General features: G+C 44.1%; 1 protein-coding gene across 3 annotated transcripts in view; it reads left to right on the top strand.

The window, feature by feature from the left end:
* Positions 1-22,962, top strand: part of Hsf2bp (heat shock transcription factor 2 binding protein) — a 90,127-nt gene that overhangs the window by 25,807 nt on the left and 41,358 nt on the right. For 2 of the 3 annotated variants that reach the window (NM_028902.1, XM_006525035.4), the window contains exons 6-7: positions 1,296-1,413; positions 21,638-21,741. In NM_028902.1, coding sequence (NP_083178.1) covers positions 1,296-1,413; positions 21,638-21,741 — 222 coding nt within the window. The remainder of the gene's footprint in view (positions 1-1,295; positions 1,414-21,637; positions 21,742-22,962) is intronic. The other variant, XM_030250120.1, reaches the window with a different exon arrangement.

Here is a 22,962-nt window from a genome sequence, read left to right as displayed (position 1 = left end):
GATGACTGAACATTCACATGTATGAGCCCACTGGGGCCATTCTTATTCACCCCACCACAGTACTACCATGACATGCAGATAAAGATTTTGTTTCTTGTTTGTGGGGACTCCACACCATCCACCGTTAGGATTTTCAGTAGATAATGCTGAAAGAGTTGCAAGAGCAACAAGTGCTCTGAACTACCAAGCCATCTCTGCAGCACCCACCGAGTGTGTCTATAATTCTCTATTATATGTATGTGTGCATGTGTGTGTTGCAGAGTGTGTGAGGAGATCAGAACAGAACTAACTACAGTTGATGGAGTCAGTACTGTAAGCAGATGAGATATTCCACTGACCTGTATCCCTCCCTAGGATAGATTTTGTTAGCCAAGGGGAGGCAGGCAGGCTGCTGCTGCCCCATCCCCTTCCATTTTAGCCTCCTTGGTTACTTACCTTCATCATTTTGCATCATGCCTCCTTCTTAGTCCTGACAGAAGACTCTATAGAGAGGTGCATTGTGTGCTGGACTTACTGATGAGTCCTTATAGCTCTGTGTGAATACTGGTAGGGTGGCCAGTCCTGGCTGTACCAGTCATGGGGCCAGTGACTGGTCTGGTTCCATGCTCACTTGCAGAGTCTGAGGGTATGAAAAGATGTGTTTACTGATCACAGTCAGGTAGAACGTTCAGGAGAATGTTGAGGTTCAGGTTTCATGTTCTACCTTTGATGCCGTATGATTCCCATTTCATGTCATAGTTAAAAGTCATTAGTCCATGCCTGATCCCCCAGCAAGACCAGTCGTCAGCTCCGCGTTCTTCTTGGACCAGGTAGCTATTGGTCTGGTTTTCTGGGGCATGGGGCTGCAGACACCCAGGTCCACGTGCTTCCTCCCACGGTTATGGCATGACTTCCTGATGTGTAGTTGCTCTGACCCTTGTCAGGTCCTCACTCAGTACCATGTGAACTCTGCAAGCAGCACTGTGGTTCAGTGCTTATTGGTTACTTGCTCTCCTTGGATCTGTAAAGAGAAAGTCAAGGAGTATACTTTCTAAGTAGGATTTTCCAGAATGTGAAGCACCCATGATTTCTTAGGAAAAAAAATCACCACCGTCACCATCAGCAGCAGCACTGTCCCCATCAGCACCGTGTGTGTGAGAGACAGCGGCAGAAATAGAGTGAAAGTGCAGGTATGTTGATGCCATGATGTGTGCGTGCATGTGTGGTGATACGCGCATGGAGCTGTTCCTCTTCGTCTGCCACTGTGTGCTCTGGGCTGCGCCTGCAATCGTGATGCTTTGTTCTGTCTTCTGCAGATGTTGCCGCCATTGCGTGTGGTCGTGAATTCTTGGTGAATTCCAGCCGGGTGCTCCTGGACACCATGTTGCAGCTGCTGGGGGACTTAAAGCCTGGCCAGTGCACCAAACTCAAAGTGTAAGTAGAGAACAGCTCAGTCTCTCAACTTGCACAGCGCTTGGAATGTGCTGATGGAGCATCCGTAAACAGTTGATCCAGCAGTTCTAACAAACCAGGAGGCAGGACTTAAGGAATGTAGTATCTCTTCAGATGATATTTTATCTAATTTTAATTGAGAGAGGGCTAATGTGTAGCACAAGCTGGCCTTGAACTCATGTTCCTCCTGCTTTAGCCTGCTGGCTGTTGGGTCAAATAGTATTTCAGAAAAAAACCCATAAATCAAGAAAAGGAATATTTACCCCTTAGTGAACCCTAAATATTTCAGGGCTGTGTTACTAGTGGCCCCAGGATGAGCTTCAGTAGGTGTGTGCTATGGGCAGTATAAACTTTAATCATTGTAACAAATCAGGCCAGACTTCCACTTACTATCTCAGTTTTGTTTGTAGGTCAGTGTCTGAGTTGGCTTGACCAGGTCCTCTGCTGGTTGCTGGGTGCTGGGTGCTGGGTGCTGGGTGCTGCGTGGTGCTCAGCTGGGTCCTTGGAGGAGGCTCTGAAGAATCTGCTTTCCTGTTGTAGTCTACCGGCTGAGTAGCAGGCCAGCTGAATCCTGTCCAGGGCTGACTGCTCTTCCTCACATGGCCCCACTGTCATGCCACAGTGCTTCTCAGAATTGGCATCTGTATTAGTTTCTTTTCTGGTTGCTGTGACACAAGCAGTTTAAAGAAGGAAGGCGTTGTTTATGCTCACACTTTAAGGGTGCGGTCAGTCCCTCGTCCAGGGAAGGCATTGTGGCAGGAGTGTGAGGCAGCTGGTCACATGGCTTCCATGCTCAGGAAACAGGGAAAATTCTGACACTCAGCTGGGTTTCTCCTTTTGAAAAGTATTTTTAACTCCTTCTTTATGTGTGTGCACGTGTGTGCTCCTCATGAATTTGTGTGCGCGGTATAGCATGCACATGGAGCTTAGAGGATGACTAATGGACATCAGTTCTCTCTGCTATGTGGGCTCCAAGAGTTCAACACAGACCAGTCAGTCTTTTTTATTTTATTTTGTTTTGTTTTTCGAGATAGGGTTTCTCTGTGTAGCCCTGGCTGTCCTGAAATTCACTCTGTAGACCAGGCTGGCCTTGAACTCAGAAATCTGCCTGCCTCTGCCTCCCAAGTGCTGGGATTAAAGGCGTGCGCCAGCATTGCCCAGCTTAGGCCAGTCAGTCTTGGTGGGAACTATTTACCTGTTATACCATCTCACCAGCCCACTCTATCCCCTTATTCAGTCCAGGACCCCAGACCATAGAGTGGTACCGCTTATATTCAGAGTGAGTCTTCCTTCCAAACCTTCTGGAAACACCCTCAGAGTTGCCTTTCCATGTTAATTCTAAATCCGGTTGAGCTGATCATGATTATCCATCACAGTGTGTATCACACTTGTTCTGTTGTTCCCAGCCAGAGAGACAGCTCTGCTCTCTGTGGGCTCATGTGTGTAGATTAGACATATTGGATAAACCTGTTTAATCAGCTCAGTGCCTGCTGATTAGTAACTGTGATTGCATCTGCAGAACCTCCTTTGCCATGTAATTTAACTTTATCAGAGTATGATGTATATATAGTCTTGGGGAATAGGACGGGAAGTCTTTTTTCCTTTTTGGGGGGACAGTGCTGGAAATGGAATCTAGTGCTTTTCACAGCAAACATTCCTGTGCTAACATATAGACCCATGGCAGAACGCTTTGGGGGTTATTAGTGTTCTTCCTGTGGTGTGTTTTTCCGACTGTATGCCTATGTATTACAGGTTTCTCTTACTTAGTTCAGGAGCCCCTTAAATCTCTGTGGCAGATACTTCCAGCCTCTGTGCCATCTTGGCCTTGGCGTCTCTTATATTTTCCCATGAAGTGAGATTTTCTTTTTCTCTTTGTATGCTGAATAATTTTGGATGCATCCTGGGCATTTGAGATATGTCAGAAGCCTCATGTTTAAAGCCTTTGGAAGATTCAACAGTGCATTGGATTTGAGCCACAAGTCACATGTTGTTTCAGTATCAGCCCCATGTCTGTAATGTTTCAACCTGCTGTTTCCCAGGCCAGTGGAACTGCCCTGTGTGTCTTCTGGTGCCACACAGGGGCTGGTTAGCGGCCCAGAGACTATGCTGTGTATGATGAGGTGAGACTGGGAATTTAGAAGTATCTCTCTGAGGTCCCTTCCTGAACTGCTGACTCTCCATAGTGCTCTTAGTGCTCTGGTGTTCCCCAGCTGGAATGCAGAGGCTTGGTGTGGTCTAGAGTATTACTGTGGCTGCTGCTTAACTGCCTGCAGCTACCAAGGTCCTTCAAGGTGGGGAAACATCCCCTTCTGCAGCATCTGAATTGCCTGAGGCTCCTACTATTACTGTGGCTACCAGAAGAATCCCCCTTTCTTCTACTCAGACAGAGAGAGCCTTCTGTGCAGTCTGAGTGCAGGCCAATGGGAGCTGGTGGTTTGGTCCTTCATGCTCTGCTTCCATTTCCTCAGCTCATGTGCTGCTCACCAATCATGGTCTCAGTAGCTGCTCCATGCATTGTGTTCAGTGGAGAGAGGATCCATGGTGATACCCTGTGTAAGCCACATAGCAGTCTGCACTAGTGTTTTATGCTGACATGTCTATGTGCATGAACAATGCATGCTGTAATGTGACATGTAGTTTTCTTTGTAATAGCATTAAAACTTGACTGTGGATCTTATCTGTTTCTTGGGGGATGGGGGGCGTGTCTCAAAAATTGCAGAATCCTAATGTTGAGATCACCTTTCTCTGCTTGAGGGGACATTTGGAATATTTTTAATTTCTCTACATATACACTGCTACAATGAACATTTGGTAAATATTTACTTGTGGAGCTGTGTGTTAGTTTCTGTAGGAGTTTCCCCAGAAGTGGGATTTTTGAGAAGTGGCACCCATGCAGATGTAAGATGCTGCTATTGTACTGTCTCCTACACCCTGTCAGCATTTTGTTATTTATTCCTATGGAGAGTATATGTGTCATCAGTCAGTTGGCCAGCCATTCACCCAGCTGCGTCCCTCCTCTGACTTGGAATACCAGTGAGGTGGCATGTTTTTTGCATGCTCATCCCATTAAGTCTTCTCTGTGAATCACCTGTCTGTATCCTTCTCTGTTTCCTGCTAAGCTGTTTCCACAGTGATGTGCTGGTGTCTGTGTGGGCTCTGGGTGTTGATTCATTGCCTTCTTTTCTTCTGTGGTCTCTATAAGTGTTCATGGACCAATTAATCTCTCCTTCAGCTTCCCAGCAAGCATTGTGTGAGGGCTGCTTCTTTGCTTCCCTTCTTTGGCCTCTATTCTTGTGGGTCTTAGTAAGCACATGTTGGTGGTAGTGATGGTGGACCTGCTGCAGAACCATCAGATTGACTTCCCTTCCCAGCAGCCTTCCAGGATTGTACACAGTCAGCTTCTATCTCCTCCACTGAAGTCCCTTTGCTGTTGACAGTAGTCTGAGTCCACTTAAATAGGGCCTTTGCTATGCTGTGCTGAGATTTTTGGCATGTCTGTGATTCACTTCTCTCCTGGGGCTTTTGCTCTTATCACTTTACCATCAAAGGATACTCACTTTCAGAGTTGTGCCTCAGGGCTAGAGATGGGTCCAGCTTTCTCCCAGCTGGTTTTTAACTGTAAAACTTTCTTTATGGTTCAGTTGTTATGGTGGTTTGAATGAGAATGGCCCCTTGTGCTTGAATGTGTGACCCTAGTTAGTGGAACTGTTTGGGAAGGATTAGGAGGTGTGGCCTCATCTGATGAAATGTGTCACTAGGGGTTGGTTTTGAGATTTTAAAAGTCTACAACTGTCCCAGGTAGCTGTCTCTTTGCCTTGAGTTTGAGTCAGATCACATCCTTCTATTCCACTTGCCACTCACTTTAACTATAGTCCTAGATAATGGTGGGCAGAAATCTTGTTACAGCCTGAGTGCTATGCCTTCAGGTTCCTTCCATCAAATAATTCCATTGATTTTGAATCCAGCCTCTCTCAAGCTCTCAGGACTGGAACAATACAACTAGAGTCTTTGCCAAAATGTAATGTGAGGGGCTTTGTTATGTTACTTTTTTTGGAGAGATGTGAACAAATGTCTGCTCCCCCAGACAGGGCGCTGATTAGCTTAGTGAACCTAAATGTTTTGGGTTGCTTACTGAAACATGGATGAGTCAAAGGCAGCTGCATACCTGAGTTCTGACGCCAGCATGGGTGATGACTCACAGGAGCTGTGTGTCTTCACTTCCCTGGACAACCTGGAGGCAGCGGGCTGATCCTCCAGCAGTTGCCAGTGCTGATGTAACCTTGGGGAGAGGCTCTCCTGAGTTTCAGGAACTTCCCAAGAGTGTGTTTGTTACTTCCTGAGTTTTTCTTCCCCTGCTGTCATGTGACACTAGTATTTCCATTTGACCCTTGATGGAATCAGGCAACCCAAAACTCTTGCTTCATATTAGACATGTGAAATTTTTTAGCCTTTTAAAGGTGATACTCAGTTGAAAAGCATGAGGGAGAAGCAACACACTCATTGGACACACTAAGGCTTTGGCCTAGTTGGTAGAAGACCTGCTTTTAGCACATAGGAGGCCTACCCTGTCACCATACAAATCAGGCATAGAGGCGCATGCCTGCACTTCACACTCTGGATATAGAGGTGGGGAATCAGAACAGAAGTTCAAGGTCACCCTCAGTTATATAGAGTTCAAGGCAGCATAGGCTATACAAGATTCTGTCTCAAAGCAAACAGATAATAAAAATAGCAGCCCTCACTCTGACTATTCCAGACTTGTTGTCTTTAGCCAATAAGAGCTTCCACGAGAAGGGTCTTAAAGCAATCCACATATGGCTGAAAGATATGTCTTCCAGAGAACGAGAAAGACATGATCCAATCACAGAGGTGGGCTGTCTCTTCATGACATGTAGATTCCAGGAATTTGGCTGTGAAGGCCCTGAGGCTCCACCAGGTCAGTACTTCCACTGATTTCCACCCAGGTGCTAACACTGAGGAGGATAAGAAAACAGTAACTTCATGGAGAAGGACTAGGTGGATCTGAAACTCTGAGATGTGTTTCTGCAGTTCACCATTTGTGACTAGAAATGGCCCTGCAGAGCCTGTCCTCCCTCCTACTTTCATCTGACCAACATGCAGTTTGTTCTGAAACCCATCTCATTGAAACACAGTATCTGCCACTTAGGTGCCATTCAGGGAGAGGATGTTCCCTTTGCCAGGATTGCAACCCAGTCCGTACCTGGGGTAGAACATTCAGCTGAGAACCAAGTGGTCACTTGGGAACAGGTCTTTCCAGGAGTCCTATTCCATGTCACCTGTCAGGGGTCTCTTCCCTACAGGTGTGGGGCACGTTAAACTCAGCTATCAGCTACCCTTTTCCATGACTTCTGTCTTAGTGTCTTAGTTAGGGTTTTACTGCTGTGAACAGACACCATGACCAACGCAAGTCTTATAAAAAAAAGCAACATTTAATTGGGGCTGGCTTACAGGTTCAGAGGTTCGTCCATTATCATCAAGGTGGGAGCATGGCAGTATCCAGGCAAGCATGGCACAGGTAGAGCTGAGAGTTCTATGTCTTCATCCAAAGGCTACTAGTGGAAGACTGACTTCCAGGCAACTAGGGTGAGAGTCTTAAGCCCACACCCACAGTGACACACCTATTCCAACCAGGTCACACCTCCAAATGGTGCCACTCCCTGGTCCAAGAATATACAAACCATAACATTCTACTCCCTGGCCCTCATAGACTTGTTCAAAAACATGAGCCTATGGGGGCCATACTTAAACATAGCGTAATGCAAAATGCATTTAGTCCAACTTTCAAAGTTCTCATAGTCTATAGCAGTCTCAACATGTTAAAAGTCCACAGTTCAAGGTCTTTTCTGAGATTCATCCAACTAATTAACTGTAATCCCCAAAGCAAGGTAGGAAACCAGCTGGGCAAAGTCCAAGTCCAAACTCTGCATCTCCATGGCTGATGTCAAAGCAGTCTTCAGATCTCCACTCCGTTTTCATCTTTGTTGACTGCAACAAACTGCTTTCTCCTGGGCTGGTTCCATTCCGTTAGCAGCTTTCCTCAGCATGTATCCCATGGCTCTGGCATCTTTAACATCTTTGAGTCTCCAAGGCAATTTCAATGTTACAGCTTCTTGTTTCCGTGTCTGGGATTCCACTTGATCTTTTGGACTCCTCCTAAGGGCTGGCATCACTTCTCCAGCTCTGCCCTCTGTAGCACTCTAAGCTCAGGTTGATCCACTCCACTATAGCTGCTGTTCTTGGTGATCATCCCATGATACTGACATCTCCAATACACTGGGGTGTTCCACTCCAACTAGGCTTCACCAATAGCCTATCATAGGCTCTCTTCATGGTGCCAAGCCTCAAATCCTTGCACAACCCCTTTAGTCCTGGCCCATCAACTACAGCTGAGGCTATACCTTCTCCAATGGCCTTCCATGACCTCTCACAGTGCCAAGCCTCAGCTGTTCTTCATGACACCTTCATGCCTTCAAAACCAGTACCACCTGGGTGATTCTTACACATTACCAAGTCCAGCTGCAGCATGAGGTACAACCTTGGCTATCTCTGGAACACAGCTTCTTTGTGCTTCCAGAAAACAGTTCCCAGAAGATTTCACCTCAGTGATGCTGGTCTCTTCCTAATCACTGCTAATTCCTTAGCTCCAGCTAACCAGCATCAATTGTCCCAGTAGTTCTTTCCATTCTTAATTCTAGAGCCAGAGCCACATGGCTGAAGCTGCCGAGTTCTGCTGCTTGCAGGAATTAGAACATGACCCCCTTGTACTATTACATTGTCACTGGATTTCTGTTTTCCAAATCCTTCTCTGCCTAAGCTTGGCTATCCTGGGTCTTGCTCTGTAGATTGGCATGCCTGTCTCCTGGGATTAAAAGTGTATAACACCATGCCTGGATCTAAATTTAGCTGGGTAGGATCTTGCTCCAAGATCCCACTTCCTTAATCTGTTATCTCCTAGAACACCGATTTTGCTCCATTTCAGTTCCTGGTACTCCTTTAATACTCGAACCATATATTTTATATTTTAACTTTCTAAGCTTGCTATGCTTGTTCAAACTTCTCTTCATAAGACTTAACCAGAACGCCTTTAATCCCAGAGCTCGGGAGGCAGAGGCAGGCGAATTTGAGTTCGAGGCCAGCCTGGTCTACAAAGTGAGTTCCAGGACAGCCAGGGCTACACAGAGAAACCCTGTCTCAAAAACAAAAACAAAAAAACAACAAAAAAAGACTTAACCAGAGAACAAAGTCTCCGCTGAGCTTTTTTGAAACTTCCTTTGTCAGTGCAATTAATCTGAGTCGCTTTACCTTAGCCTCAGGCAGACTTTTCAGTCAAGGGCAAAAAGTAGCCACATTCTTCACCGAACTACCACAAAAACAGACTTTATGCCACATTCTGAAATTCTTCTCCTTTGAAATCTCTTGGGTCAGGTCAACACAATTCAGATTACTCCCAGCAACAAAGTCTTCCATATTCCTATTAGGATGACCCATTAAGCCCCATTTAAAGCATTCCACTGCTTTCCAAATCCAAAGTCCCCAAATCCACATTCTTTCAAATAAAAGCATGGTCAGGCCTATCACAGCAATACCCCAGTCCCTGGTACCAACTATTGTCTTAGGGTTTTACTGCTGTGAACAGACACCATGACCAAGGCAAGTCTTATAAAAAAAGCAACATTCAATTGGGGCTGGCTTACAGGTTCAGAGGTTCAGTACATTATCATCAAAGTAGGAACATGGTAGCATCCAGGCAGGCAGGGTGCAGGAGGACCTGAGAGTTCTACATCTCCATCTGAAGGCTGCTTAGCAGAATACTGACTTCCAGGCAGCTAGGATGAAGGTCTTAAGCCCCCACACGCAGTGACACACCCATTCCAACAAGGCCACACCTCCTAACAGTGCCTCTCCCTGGGCCAAGCATATTCAAAGCTTCACAGCATCCCTAACGACCTTAGTTCTTTCCTTTAAGTTCCATCCTCTGGAAGTTTCACCACCTCCCAGTACTGCCACAGGCTGGCATCCAGTTTTACACATGGTCTCTGGGCAACATTGAGGGTCCAAACTATAGCAGCTGTTTTTGAGAAAAAAACTGATACTACAGTACCACGTGTGGATTTATAACCAGAGAGCTAGTGTTGGTCTGCTCTCTTTGTGTTACATAGTGATGAGTCTTAACATACAGGTAGTGGTTTAGAACCCCACCAGTCATAAGTCACAGTTTTAGGTTCTTACTTGACAGGGATGGGGGGCCCCAAATCTAAATAAAGATGTAAAATAGTTAATGACTAGGGCTGAGGCTGGCTCAGTGGTAGAGCATCTGGCTGCTAAGGATACACAAGGTCCTGGGATTGTCCCTGTGCAGTCGGAAAATATACCTCCTTGTTGTGTTCCCATTTAGAAATGAGCAGACCTCTAACTGTAGGCTTCTGTCAGGAATGAGCTGACCAGGACTAGGTATGTAGGGTAGTGGTGGAACATTGCCCACTGTGTGTAAGTGCTGGGTCCTATCTCCAGTACTCTGGCTAGAAGATTACACAGCTTAACCAGTTCGTTCTCAGCTTACATGCTGTCTTTGATGAGAAACTTGTTTCTGTGCCTTAAAATTGGTCAGTGATGCCAACTTGTCTGCTGGGTTCAGCTGGCTGAGGATGACTGGAGTCTAGAATCTGTGTCTGTTTGTGGTACCGGGTGTTCACTGTTGTTCCTTGATGGAGCAGGAAGGTGGTTCATGTCATCACTTTCACCTCAGGTGACTCACTTGCAGGTCTGACTGGTCAAGAGCAAGGGAGTGCTTTCTGTCCTGTCTCAGGCCTCCTCCGTTTCATTAAGCAGAATTACCTGGGTGGCTTTCCAAGCTCACCCCTCTCATTTAAAACAATTTTTCTTTTAAACCTCATGGTATATCAGAACACTTCTGTCACAGAAGATTTGTTTTAGTAAGGAATCCAGGTTGATAGCTAAGCACTTTAAGGGCATAAAGTTAACAGTAGACAGGTCTTGCAACATGTTTGTTTTCTGTCTTGCCTTTATTCCTTGTGTTCTTAATGTCAGCTGTGTTTATAACAGGATCAGGGGAACAGATATTGGGCCGCTTGACAATCAGAAACTTGATACATCATTCACAAACAGTTTTTGTTGGAATAGAAATGTCATATGGAGAAATCATTTGCACAAGAAGCAAGAGTATTCTGGGTTGGTGTAGTAACTCTTTCATGACCTAGAGGTCTCTGGCTTCTGTGACATGTACCCTGGCAGTGACCTGGGGCTCAGGTCTCTCAAAATTACCTTGGTTTCATTTTAGCTTCTTAAGGACAACTGATCTGGGGACAAATATGAAAATTCAAAGACAGTTATGATATATGAGTAAATTTTACCATTTTGAGGTTGCATGACAGTTAGTGCCAAATCGCCCGGACACTTTGCCCAGGTTTCTCTGAACCATATTCATCCTCATATGGTAGCATTGCCTTTTGAGGTCTAGAGAAGATTGGCTGGTTCATTATCATGCTATAAAACAGAAGGTGAAAGGTGTTTTGGGCTTGGTGGGTCACACTCTTGCTGTTACTCAGTCCTGCTCTTGTGACCTTCATAAAAGCAGCTATGGGGCATAGTTTAAGGCTTGTGATGGTGCGTTTAATGATCTGAAGTAGAGGCTTTCCCCTTCTGGAGACCCTGGGTAGAGACTCCAGGAAAGCCAGTCTCAGGACTGATGTCTCTAGGAGCACTACATTTGAGCAGCCCTAAGACCCACCACATAGTTTGTTAGAGTGCATCTTTGTAATCCTTGTGAAACTGCTAATAAAACTCAGATGGCTTGCCGCCTGTTGGAGGTTGGAAGACTGAGAATTCCTGCCCTGCTGGTAGTTTTATGTCAACTTGACACAAGCTAGAGTCATCTGGGAAGAGGGAGCCTCAATTGAAAAATTCTCCACAGGTTGACTGTGGGCAAGCCTGTAGGGCATTTTGATTGAAGATTTATGTGGGGGCGCCCATCTCTGTGGGCAGTGCCACCTCTAGGCTTATGACCCTAGATACTATAAGGAGGCAGGCTAACCACGTCAAAAAGAGCAAGCATGAAAGCAACACTCCCTAATAGCCTTGGCATTGGCTGCTGCCTCCAGGTCCCTGCCTTCTTTTTGAGTTCCTGCCCTGACTTTCCTCAGCAACAGAGTGTGACCTAAGAGTTGTAAACTAAAACCATTTCCTCCCTAAGTTGCTTTTGACTATGATGTTTTATGGCATCAATAGAAAATCTAACTAATGCACTGTTTAGGAAAGTGCTGGTGCCTTCTGTCTTTCTGACTCCTGGCATTGCTTTGGCTTTGAAAATTGTCATGGAAATATGGGAAGAAGGGTGATTTTGTTTCTGTGCATTGTGACCAGTTGAAGTTCTCCATTGCTGGCTTTTGTGTGACTCTTTTTCTATATCCAATTGCTAGTCTGTGGTGTGGTAAAGACAAACTGAAGAGCCTGCCTTTCTCAGACTGAAGCCTTGGGGGAAACCTAGCATCCCAACAGAAAACTGCAGTAGGTGTTGTATGTGCTATGTACACATATGCTATCATTTCCTTAATAAGTAGACTGCATCACCGTCCCTGGTTTCTTCTTGCTCCAGGCTGCTGTATGTCCCCACATGGTGCTGTTGCCCATTTTACCTTTATTTATAAACTTGTAGCCTTTACAGAATTTTAATTTTAATTATTATATAAAAATTATGGCCATAGAGCATTTTGGAAATTCTTCAAATTTGTGCCCAAAGGGAGTACTTAGCTCTCTGTACACATTGACTGTCACTGCTAGTTAAGTGTTTGATGGTCTGTCTATTGGCCATTGCAGAATATGTTGTGGGCCTCTAAGCTCTGCTGTATTTTCCTGAAGAAAGGCGATGCTTGGCTTCGCAGGGCCCTGGCTGTGCCTCATCCTCAGGTTGCAGCACTCACTGCTCGGTGCCTCAGTGTCTGCCTCAGACATTCAATGATTCTGGCTGGCTGAGTGCTTGGGAGCTCTGTCGTGTGCACCAGGTGCTTCCACATTGCAGCCTCGTCCTCTGCTTCCTCCTCCTCCGCCTACAGTCTGGGGAATCCAGGCTGTCTTCTAATTCATGCTGTGTGGGCTTGTGTGAAAGCTGCCCTCCTTGTCTCAAGCAATGCTCTCTCCTTGGAAGGGGGTGTTGCTCACAGATCCTCTTAGGAAGGAGAACTTCTAATTACTACAAGTGAGAGGCTGTTGCCATGCACTCTGGGCTGTCATCACTGCTGCTCAGTAAGTTTCAACTTCCCCTAAAACTGTGTGTGTTTCATTACTTTTACATTAAAAGTTTATTTATATATTCATTAGTGTTCAGTTCTAACTGTTATCTGACTACTGGCCCAAGTCACAGGGACCCCAAAGACCACCGAGGAGCCAATTCTGATGTAAACACATAAGGGTCTTTATTACAAGCTGGAGATCAAGGACTGTCACCAGCACTGTTGCAATGGGTCAGAGTGAGAGCCTCGAGGCGAGGGGTGTAGAGTATTTATTGTAGTTACAGAAACCTTGGGGAATTTCCATATGGGTCAGCAAGTTAATATTTTAAAAACTGCATTTCTGGCATAATCTGCAGGAAGCAAACACAGGGGCAAAGCCACCTGACACACAGGATGGCTAGGTTATCTATTTTCTGCAGGATGTCTTAGGTTATCTATATGTACCTTGACCCAACTCTAATAGTCTGACTGGCTGTTGTTTGGTGGTGGTGGGGGGGGAGATTGCCATAGGATGTTTGCTCAAGTGGACTTTGTGGTTTTCCTCCTGGAAATGGAGTTTAGTGCTAGAGCTTCAAAAATGGAGTTGGAAGAAGAAAAAAACCACAAAACAACAACAACAAAAAACCCCAAAAAACAAAAATGGAGTTGGTTGGGCTTTACAACTCCTAGTTAGTTATGTAGCTTATTATTTTTTTTAAAGATTTATTTATTTATTATATGTAAGTACACTGTAGCTGTCTTCAGACACTCCAGAAGAGGGATGGTTGTGAGCCACCATGTGGTTGCTGGGATTTGAACTCCGGACCTTTGGAAGAGCAGTCGGGTGCTCTTACCTATTGAGCCATCTCACCAGCCCTATGTAGCTTATTTTAATGGAGATATTTTTCATACCTGGGAGGAGAAGGTTATTTTTTAAATTATGAGCATGTGAATATGTGCACTTGAGTGTGGGTGGAGTCCATGTGGATGAGATGGCCCCAAGTGGTGCTGGGGACTGAGCTCCTCCTCTGGAGAGCAGCAGGTTCTCCTAACTGCTGTGGGGTCTCTCTGGACTGGAGACACTGTTTTTATTTTTCCAGATAGTGCTTGGAGTTTTAAAACTTAGTTTAAAAAATGATTTTAAGTCAGTCTGAAACAGGAGGATGAAATCCTGGCTATGTTGTCAAGATCCTGTTTCAAAGTGATTAAAAATTGTTTTAAACGTAATTGCGTGGTGGGTCAGAGAATCTGTGTACTGTGAGAGCCTGTTGCTGTGCACTGGCTGCTTTGTAGTTCTGCTGATAAACTCTTTAATGCAGTATATGTTTAAAAACTGTAGTTACATTTAGTGTTTGTGTTGTACATGTGTGTGTATGTGCCATAGTGTGCAAGTGAGGGTCAGATGTCAGAGGATAACTTCTGGGAGTTCATTCTCTCCTTCCATAGTGTGGGTCCCTAGGACTGAACTCAGGTCATCAGATTTGTCAGCCAGTGCCTTTATCTGTTGCGCCGTTACGCATTCTTCCTGCCATGTATCTTTGAGGAGCAATTCTAGGTGCCTGCCACAGTAGAGTGTTTGGTCCCGCAATCGTCATCCTCAGTGTTCCTCTCTGTCAGCATTTGCATGGTGTGTCTTCTGTTCCTTTATTCGCATCCTTTGTGTGAACTTTCGTTTTAGGGGTGTTGTATGCTTATGATGTTAAACCCATCTAGCAATCTGCCTTTTGGCAAGATAATCCTGCCCACTAACATTTCCAGCTCTTGAAATCCTTGGTTTTATTCCTTTCATTTTGTCTCATTTTTATTTGGATTATTTGATATCTTCCCCTTTTCTTTTCTTGTTTCTTCACGCTGCTTCTCGGATGCCTTTCTTCTCTGCGTTTACTTTCCTCCTTAGGGTATTAAAAGTTGACCTCTACTCAGTGACTGGCTTTCCTTTAGAGCATGCTTGGATATATTTGGTATCTGTTTGAAAGTAATGAGTACTTTCCTCTTCTGAACAGTAGAAGGACCTCAGAATGATTTAGTTCTTACCTCTCAGGCCACATGTGTTTGGAGACTGTGTCCCTGCTTTGTTGGAAACATATTAGTCACAGTGTTAGTCATTGTTATTACTGCCTTTCCCCACAGTGTTTCCTTCTCTGTTTGCATTTCTGTACCATGGTTCCCTTTCCTGTTTCTTGTTGTAGCTCAGAACTTTCTTCTGAGGTCCTTTTCCTTTCTTTCCTTTCCTTTCCTTTCCTTTCCTTTCCTTTCCTTTCCTTTCCTTTCCTTTCTTTTCCTTTTCTTTTCCTTTTTCTCTCTCTCTCTTTTTTGTTGTTTGTTTTTTGTTTTGAAGTTTTTCTTTCAAGTTTTTATAGTTAAGGTTTGTTTTGGGGACAATTCTCTTGAGATTTCTTTTTGTATTATTTACTGGAAATATTTTTTGATGGGTTTTTAATTCTGAGGTTACAGTGATTTTTTTTCAGTTCCCTTGAAAAGCACACATTGCCTGCCCTCTGGCAACTATCTTTAAAAAAAAAAAACCTTTGTGCATAATGTGCATGTACGGTGTGTGTGCTGTGCATGTTCATGTGTATGGACATAGGTAAGCATATTATAATATGTAGAGGCCTCAAGGGTTATTCTTTGTCTTCACCTGGTTTGAGACAGGGTGTCTTTTTTTCTTTCTGTTGTGTGTGAGACTGGCCCATGCTTTTAGAGATTCTGTTGTGTCTGCCTCTCACCTCCCTGTAGGAGTGATGGAATTACAGACTTACTGTTGCACAGGGAGTCCACAACAGATCAAAGTGCAGATACCATCAAAGTCCAACTTGAAGAACCAATGAGTTTTATTGAGAGCACTTACAGGAATATGGGTTACTTATAGGAGCAGAAATGACTCAAAGGCGGTTGTATCACCAGAGCCACTCCACCAGGTGTGACAATACACTGCACAGCCTGCAGGCACTCAACAGGAGGGAGAGTGTCCTTTCCAGGCTGTTCAGTTGGGCAGAGCCTCTTCCAGGCAGCTCAGCCACTTTTTATTTCTTCTAGATGGATTGGCTGTTGTTGCTTCTTTCAGGAGACTGGGCTGGTTTCAGAGTCATCTTTGCAGCTTATCTTGTCTGAGAGTGACTCTCAGCACCCGGGATGTTCATGTACTCTTGGGGAAGAAAGGGGCCTGGTGAATCTGGTCAGTTCTGGGGACTTGCTGAAGCTCTTTTGAATTATTTGCTTCCTGTCTTAATAGGCTTCGCCGTGGGACAGAGTGTTGTACCCAGTACCCCCCAAATATCCTGTCTTTTCGCCTCCTTGTAAACATCATGTTCTAGAATATCCTGTTGTCTCCCTTTCCCTTTATATCCTATACCTTCCTTTAAAAAATTGTTTTATTTCAAAGAGATCTATCTGCTTCTGCTCTGCTTCTTGATCTACATCCTATGTCTTGAGAAGTTTCTCTCCAAGTTGGAAGGTAAACTCGATAAACTGCTGCACAGAACCCATGCTCTACCATGTCCAGCTTTATGTGGAGTACAGAGATCCAAACACAGGTCTTTGGCTTGTACAGTAAGTGGTTTACCAATTGAGCCATCTCCCCAGCCCTGGCTTCTCTCTCTGATGCTGAGAGTCCAGCTTTGGGATATCTTTTGCAGATAGTGTCATTTAATCCGACACTTTGGAGCACTCTCTGGTTTTCGTATACTGTGATTAGATTGTGATGCGTGTATATCTATATTTCTTCTAATATGTAGGCTGTTTCCTCATTTCTTGAAAAGTCTCAGTCTTACTTTTTTGAAACACTTTTTTCTTTTGTGTTTTTTAGGGCCTCTTTTATGGAGCACTAATTGGAAGAATGTTGGACTTAATCTAGCTACTCTCATTTATATTTTTGTTGTTGTTGTTTTGCTTTGTTTTGTTTATGTTTCTCCTTTTTATTTGTCCAGGTCTTGGAATGTAGTTTGTTTATTTTTAGAATGATTTTATTTTTTATTTAAAAAATTATGTATCTGTAGTGGACATGTGTACATGAGTACAGGTGTCTGTGGAGTTCAGGAGAGAGTTTTGGATCCCTTGCATGTATTGATTCACCTTACATTGTGTTACTGAGCTTTGCTTGCAGTGACGTCATAGAAACACACCAAAGAACTTCTTGTGAGATTCCTGAGGCTTCTTGTCACTTTCATGAATCCGGCTGAGTCCTTGTGGTTTCTTCTGGAATGAGCTGCCCCTGCTGATTTGTGTGTGGTATCTGCCAAGTGGACTGGATTGCAGCTGCTGGTTTGTGTTTGGTGTTTGCTAGTAGACTGGACTAAGAACACTAAAGATTGGAATCACCCCAAAGAACTATTTCTACTTCCCTGTATGCTAATAATCTTTCTTTTCCACTACCTCTGGTGGGTGGTGGGCTAGAGGGGAGGTTGAACCCTTTTTAAAGTAGGCTGTGGAAAATATATGCCTATAATAGTTTTCATTTTTATAAGGTTTGCTAAGGAGAATTTTTCATTATGTGTGTGTATACCTGTTTGTGTGTACTCATGTGTGTGTAGGGAGGAGAAGTTGATGTTGGATGTCTTCCTCAACTGCCCTTTATAGTTATGTTATATTTTTATGTGAGTGCTTGGCATTGAGCTGAGGTTCTCATGTAGAGCAAACACATAACTAACTGACTGAGACATCTCCCTGACCTAGGTTCTACTTGTTATTTTTGTTGTTGTTGTTGTTTTTTATTTTTGGCCTGGTGATTTCATAATTTTTCATAATTTCTCTTAATTTTTACTGCTGGACATTAGTGGTGCACTCAGGAAACAGAGGCAGGCGACCTCTTGTGAATTCAGGGTTAGCCTGGTCTGTGTGTCTAGTTCCAAGCTACTCAGAACTACATAGTGAGACTCTTTTTTTTTTTTTTTTTTTTTTTTTTACAAAAAACAAGACAAATAAAAAATAAAACCAAGAAATAACCAAGTTTTTTCTACCTAGTCAGCATATCTGTCTTCTGTTTCTGGGGTTGATACCTATAATGACTGAAAACTGAAAACTGCTCTGCTACTTTTCTTATGCTGGCTGTTACTTGTTCAGTCTTGGTTTTTCATTCACTGTCCAGTAGTCTGTGATACAAACTCGCATTTGTCAGGGCTGTGTCTGTGCTTCTTGGAAGACCAGATAGATCTTTTATTTGTTTGTTTGTTTTTGTTTTTTTGAGACAGGGTTTCTCTGTGTAGCCCTGGCTGTCCTGGAACTCACTCTGTAGACCAGACTGGCCTCGAACTCAGAAATCCGCCTACCTCTGCCTCCCGAGTGCTGGGATTAAAGGCGTGCGCCACCACGCCCGGCCAGATAGATCTTTAATGTCCAGGAAGAGTGGGGAATCTCCTATTCTGGCTGACTATATATTGTCATTGGTTTGTGAGCGTTTAAGGCTTTCTGATAGTATGAGTTCATGCCAGGCTTGAAAGTTTGTCTTTTTCTGCTTCTCATCAGGGTCTCTGACTGTATCTGTGTCTGCCTGGGGCTTTCTCTCTGTCTTTTCACACGAAGGCACTGTAATGGAAGCTCTCAGCTTCTGAAACCTGTCATGGTCTGTACTTGCCTCCCACTGTATCAAAGAGATGTTCCTTTAATTCCTTGCAAGCTCATTGGCAATTTTAAAATGAAGTCTTGTCATTAAAGAATTTCGGCAAAAAGAAATAGGCACTGCAGCACTCAAGTTCATATGGATGCCTGTGCCTGTACATAAAATTACAAAATAGCCTGTCACCCAGGAGGTCCTTGGCCTGCTAGGTAGTGCTCTACCACTGAAGTGCTTTCCAGCTGGTATCTAGCTTTGTGTGTGTTTGTATGGTATCTCTGTAGAATACAGGCATGTACATGCCGTGGAGCATGCATAGCTATGTGAATGTGAGCATGTATGTGCCATGGCACGCATGTAGAGGTTATGAGATAACCTCAGGTGTCCAGCCTCCCCTTCCATCTTTCTGAGACTGGGTCCCTTGTTTGCTCCTGTGCTTTCCTGGTTAGCTGGCCTATGAGCTTCAGGGATTCTCTTGCCTTTACTTCCCATTCTGCTGCAGGAGCACTTAGATTAGAGATGTGCTCCACTTTATCTAAGTTCTAGCTTTATGTAAGTTCTGGGGATTTGAACCGAGTTCCTGGTGCTTGTATGGTGAGCACTTTTATCTAGGAAGCCATCTCCAAACCTGTTGTCTGGCCTGTTTTATTGCTCAGCAATATGAAGAATCTGAGAGTCTCCGTATTATATAGCACCCCCAGAAACTAAAGGGCTATACGTTATAGCTTCTAGTGGACACTTAACTTGCCATTTATTCAGAACAGCACGTAAAATCCCATTTTGGTGGGGCCATTGTCTTGTTAGTTGTTCAGAGGATAGGTTGTGATAGATTGGTATCTTCACACTGTGTGTTATGCCTTCTGGCCCGGCCTGGCCTGGATGATGCCACATGTCACATACTGTCTTAGTTACTTTTCTACTGTGTTAATAAAACACCATGACCCAGGCAACTTATAAAAGGAAGGATTTATTTGGGCCTATGGTTCCAGAGGGATAAGGGTTCATCACTGCAGGGGACATGGAAACAGGCAAGCAGGCATGGTGATGGAGCCTCATCTGAGAGCTCACATCTTTTTTTGTTTGTTTGTTTGTTTTGTTTTTTCGAGACAGGGTTTCTCTGTATAGCCCTGGCTGTACTGGAACTCACTTTGTAGACCTTGAACTCAGAAATCTACCTGCCTCTGCCTCCCGAGTGCTGGGATTAAAGGCGTGTGCCACCACGCCTGGCTGAGAGCTCACTTCTTAATCCACAAACAGGAAGCAGAGAATACACTAAGAGTCCTTTGAAACCGTAAAGCCCACACCAGTGATTTCCTCCAACAAGGTCACGATTCCTAATCCATCTCAAACAGTTTCATCTCATTCTGGGGACCAAACATTCAAATATGTGAGCCTATGAGCTATTCCCATTCAAACAAGTACAGTCCACTCTCTGGCTCCCATATGCCCATGGCCATATCATAATACAAAAGGCATTTAGTCCAACTTCAAAAGTCTCTAAAAGTCTTAGTCAAACACTTTTTAAAAGTCCAAAGTTCAAAATCTCTTCTGAGACTCAAGGCAATAAAGAAGCAAATTGTATACATATAAAAATATGCAATGGCATGGAATATACCTTACGATCCCAGAATGGAGGACTATGGACCTAGTTAGGCAATGCTGGACCAAAGAAAAACTGAAACCCAGCAGGGTGTACTTAAAATCCTGTAGCTCCATGTTGAATGTCAGAGAGCTTAGTTAGTTGTCTCTTCCTGCCAGCTTTGCTGCCTGTAACACACCTCTTGCTCATGGGTTGGTTCCATTCCCTTCCTGGCAGATCCTCACGGCTCTGACACCTCCATATCTTGGGACCTCCAATGCAATCCAGGCTTCACTTTTATAGTTTCACATGATAGCCTTTGAGGGCCTCCATGCAGGGAGTCTCCTGACACATGCCAGACCTAAGTAGCAATCTGTAACCACAGAGGAAGATTTCATGATCCCTGAACTGGTGTGTTCCTCATGACATGAAAGTTAGCAGCATAGATGACACTGCCAGCGTGGCGTGAGCCTTGTCCTCAAGAAACACGCTTGCAGCAGCTTTGATTTGTTACTGGTTTTTGTTTGTTTGTTTGTTTGTTTGTTTGTTTTTGGAGCTGAAGATTCCTTAGGCCTTTTCCTTTCACAAGTTGGAAGCTTATCTGAGTGGAGTCGTGCCCTGAGGCCATTCCTCCAGTTTCTTATTTTTCTTCAAATTATGCATTTTATATTTCTCTTTGCCCTGCTTGTCATTTTTTTCCCATAGTAGAACTTCATAAGTGATTATTAATAAGCATGAGACAGAGTCAGTAACAGGCTGCCTTGAAGTCTCTATAAAGAAATTACTTACTTTTCAGTTTAGCCTCAGCTAGGTTCTTAGAATGAGAGCCATTCTTGCTCAAGTAGCAGAAGAATAGTCTCTAGCCTAGTTGCTGATAGTGTTCTCCTGCAAAGCTTCTTGGGCCTGACCTCCACAGTCGTTAGTGCACCCAGCACTGGCTTCCAGATTCCTGCTAGGATGGCGCGTTAAGCTCTGCTTACAACAGTCAACCATTTTTCTAGTCCAGAACTTCAAGCCTTCCATGTCCTCCGAACCCACTGGTCAAATCTGGCACTACAGTTAGTTCACTCCGATGTCACCCTGTGTCTGAGTTACTGTCTGTTGCTGTGATAAAGCAGCATGACCAAGGCAGCTTATAAAAGGAGCTGGAGTTGTGGTCCCAGAGGGATGACAGTCCATCACCATCAAGGAGGGGAGCATGGCAGCAGGCAGGCAGGCAGGCAGGCAGGCAGGCAGGCAGGCAGGCATGCTAGTGCAGCCTCAGCTGAGAGCTCACATCATCAGGAAGTAGACAGCACACTGGGAATGGCACAAGTCCTTTGAGACCTCAAAGCCTACTCCCAGTGAGGCACCTCCTCCAAGGCCATCACTCCTAATTCTTCCCAGATAGTTCTACCACCTGGGGACCAGGTATTCAAACATGAACCTATGAACCATTCCCATTCAGGCCACCATGCACTCCGGATAAAACCTATGATTAGATTTTAGATGGCTTCATTGAACCTCAAGGACACAGTGCACTTATAAACTGAGGGCTGCCTGAGTAAATGCGGGCTTGCTATTACAAGGGCTAAGACATTGAGTTGTGAGGTTTCTCTGCCTGTGGTTTGATACACAGAAGATGATGTCACAGTGCTACTGCTAAAGCTTCCTTCCCATTATCTACGGCTTTCTGTAGATGAAAACATTAAACTTGTCTTCCACTTTGTAAATGTTCTACCTAGATATCTGAGATGTAAAAATGTCTAGATCCTTGAGAGTAGGCAATGAACTCAAGGTGAAATATAATGTGGATAGCCCAGCATATCAACACTGTATTCTTTTGCATTTCAGTCTAATGCTGATGTCCCTGTATAATGTGAGCATCAATTCAAAAGGCTTGAAATACATCACTGAGAGTCCTGGATTTATCCCTTTGCTGTGGTGGCTTTTGAGTGGTAAGGAGCCCTTTGCTATGTTCTTGTGTGGTCATATGCTCTCCCTCCACAGCTGGAGGAGATATCAGTGTGTTAAAAAGCAGGAGCTATTATCTTAGATGTTTACTCTTTGAAAATGACTTACCAGAGCAGCTTGGCCAGCTACAGTTTCTCTGTGCTGGAGTGGCTTCTGGGGATGGAAGAGGAATACTCTTTCATAGTGGCAATGTTAAAATCTGGGCACTCTCAGATAATTGGCTTCTCCATGCCTGTCTCTGCTCCTCCCCCAAATGACTTCCAATTTTAGAAAGCCATCTGGTATGTCAGTGGTTTTATAGTTTTTTCTTAAATATTGTTTTTAGTTTAGTTGTGACCTTTGACACAAAGATCATTTTATGAAACAGCACTGACATGCGCCTTCTCTGAAAGCAGAATAGTAGCTAGGTGGTGGATATGGAAGAACTCCAGAGTCTAGACAAAGTGGTGTAGGAGACACGAGAAGTTCCATATGGATGTAACTTCAGAGCTGTAAATAAATAAAACTTAACCTTACTGCTGCCTTTCTTGTTGATCTTTACCACTAATTTAGCCTAAAGTCTTGTCCTAATTTCACCATAATTGTAAAGCTGAAAAAGTACACATATCATTCAAATATTCTAGTGACAAAAAAATGAATTTTTTGGTTTTTTTCATAGCTCAATCTGTTTTTGAACTTTAGTTACTCTTGATATGAATACTTTCTTTTCTGATAGTTTTATTGAAATATAATAACTGCATATATCTTAAATGAAAAATTGATCATTTGCATATAAATATCTACCTGTAAAACCATTACCACAGTCAAGGTCGTAGGCATTACCCCACAAGGCACTTCCCCTCCCTCCCACCTGCCTCTCACTTTTCCCAGAGCTGCTCACCTCTTTTCTACACTGTAGTTCAGTTTCTATGTTCTACAGTGATTATATCTTGCCAGCGCACTGCTTCCTGCTACATACTGCTCCATTATGCAGATGAACCTTTTAGGTTGTTTGCTGCTTTGACTTGTTACACACAGATGCTGGAGCCTCCTTGTGCAGGTCTTTGCGTGAAGATGTGCTGACATTTCTCTTGGGTATCTCCTAGGCACAGAGTGCCTGGGTCAGATGGAAGTTGCACATTTATGTCTTTAAACTGCCAACTGTTCCAGCAGAGAACAGAGCATCAGCTGTTTGTCTTCATAGTTTTTGGTCGTCTTGTTGCATT

This window comes from Mus musculus, chromosome 17, assembly GCF_000001635.26.
Source record: "Mus musculus strain C57BL/6J chromosome 17, GRCm38.p6 C57BL/6J".
NCBI lineage: Eukaryota > Metazoa > Chordata > Mammalia > Rodentia > Muridae > Mus > Mus musculus.
This window is presented reverse-complemented; position numbering and strand designations above follow the sequence as displayed.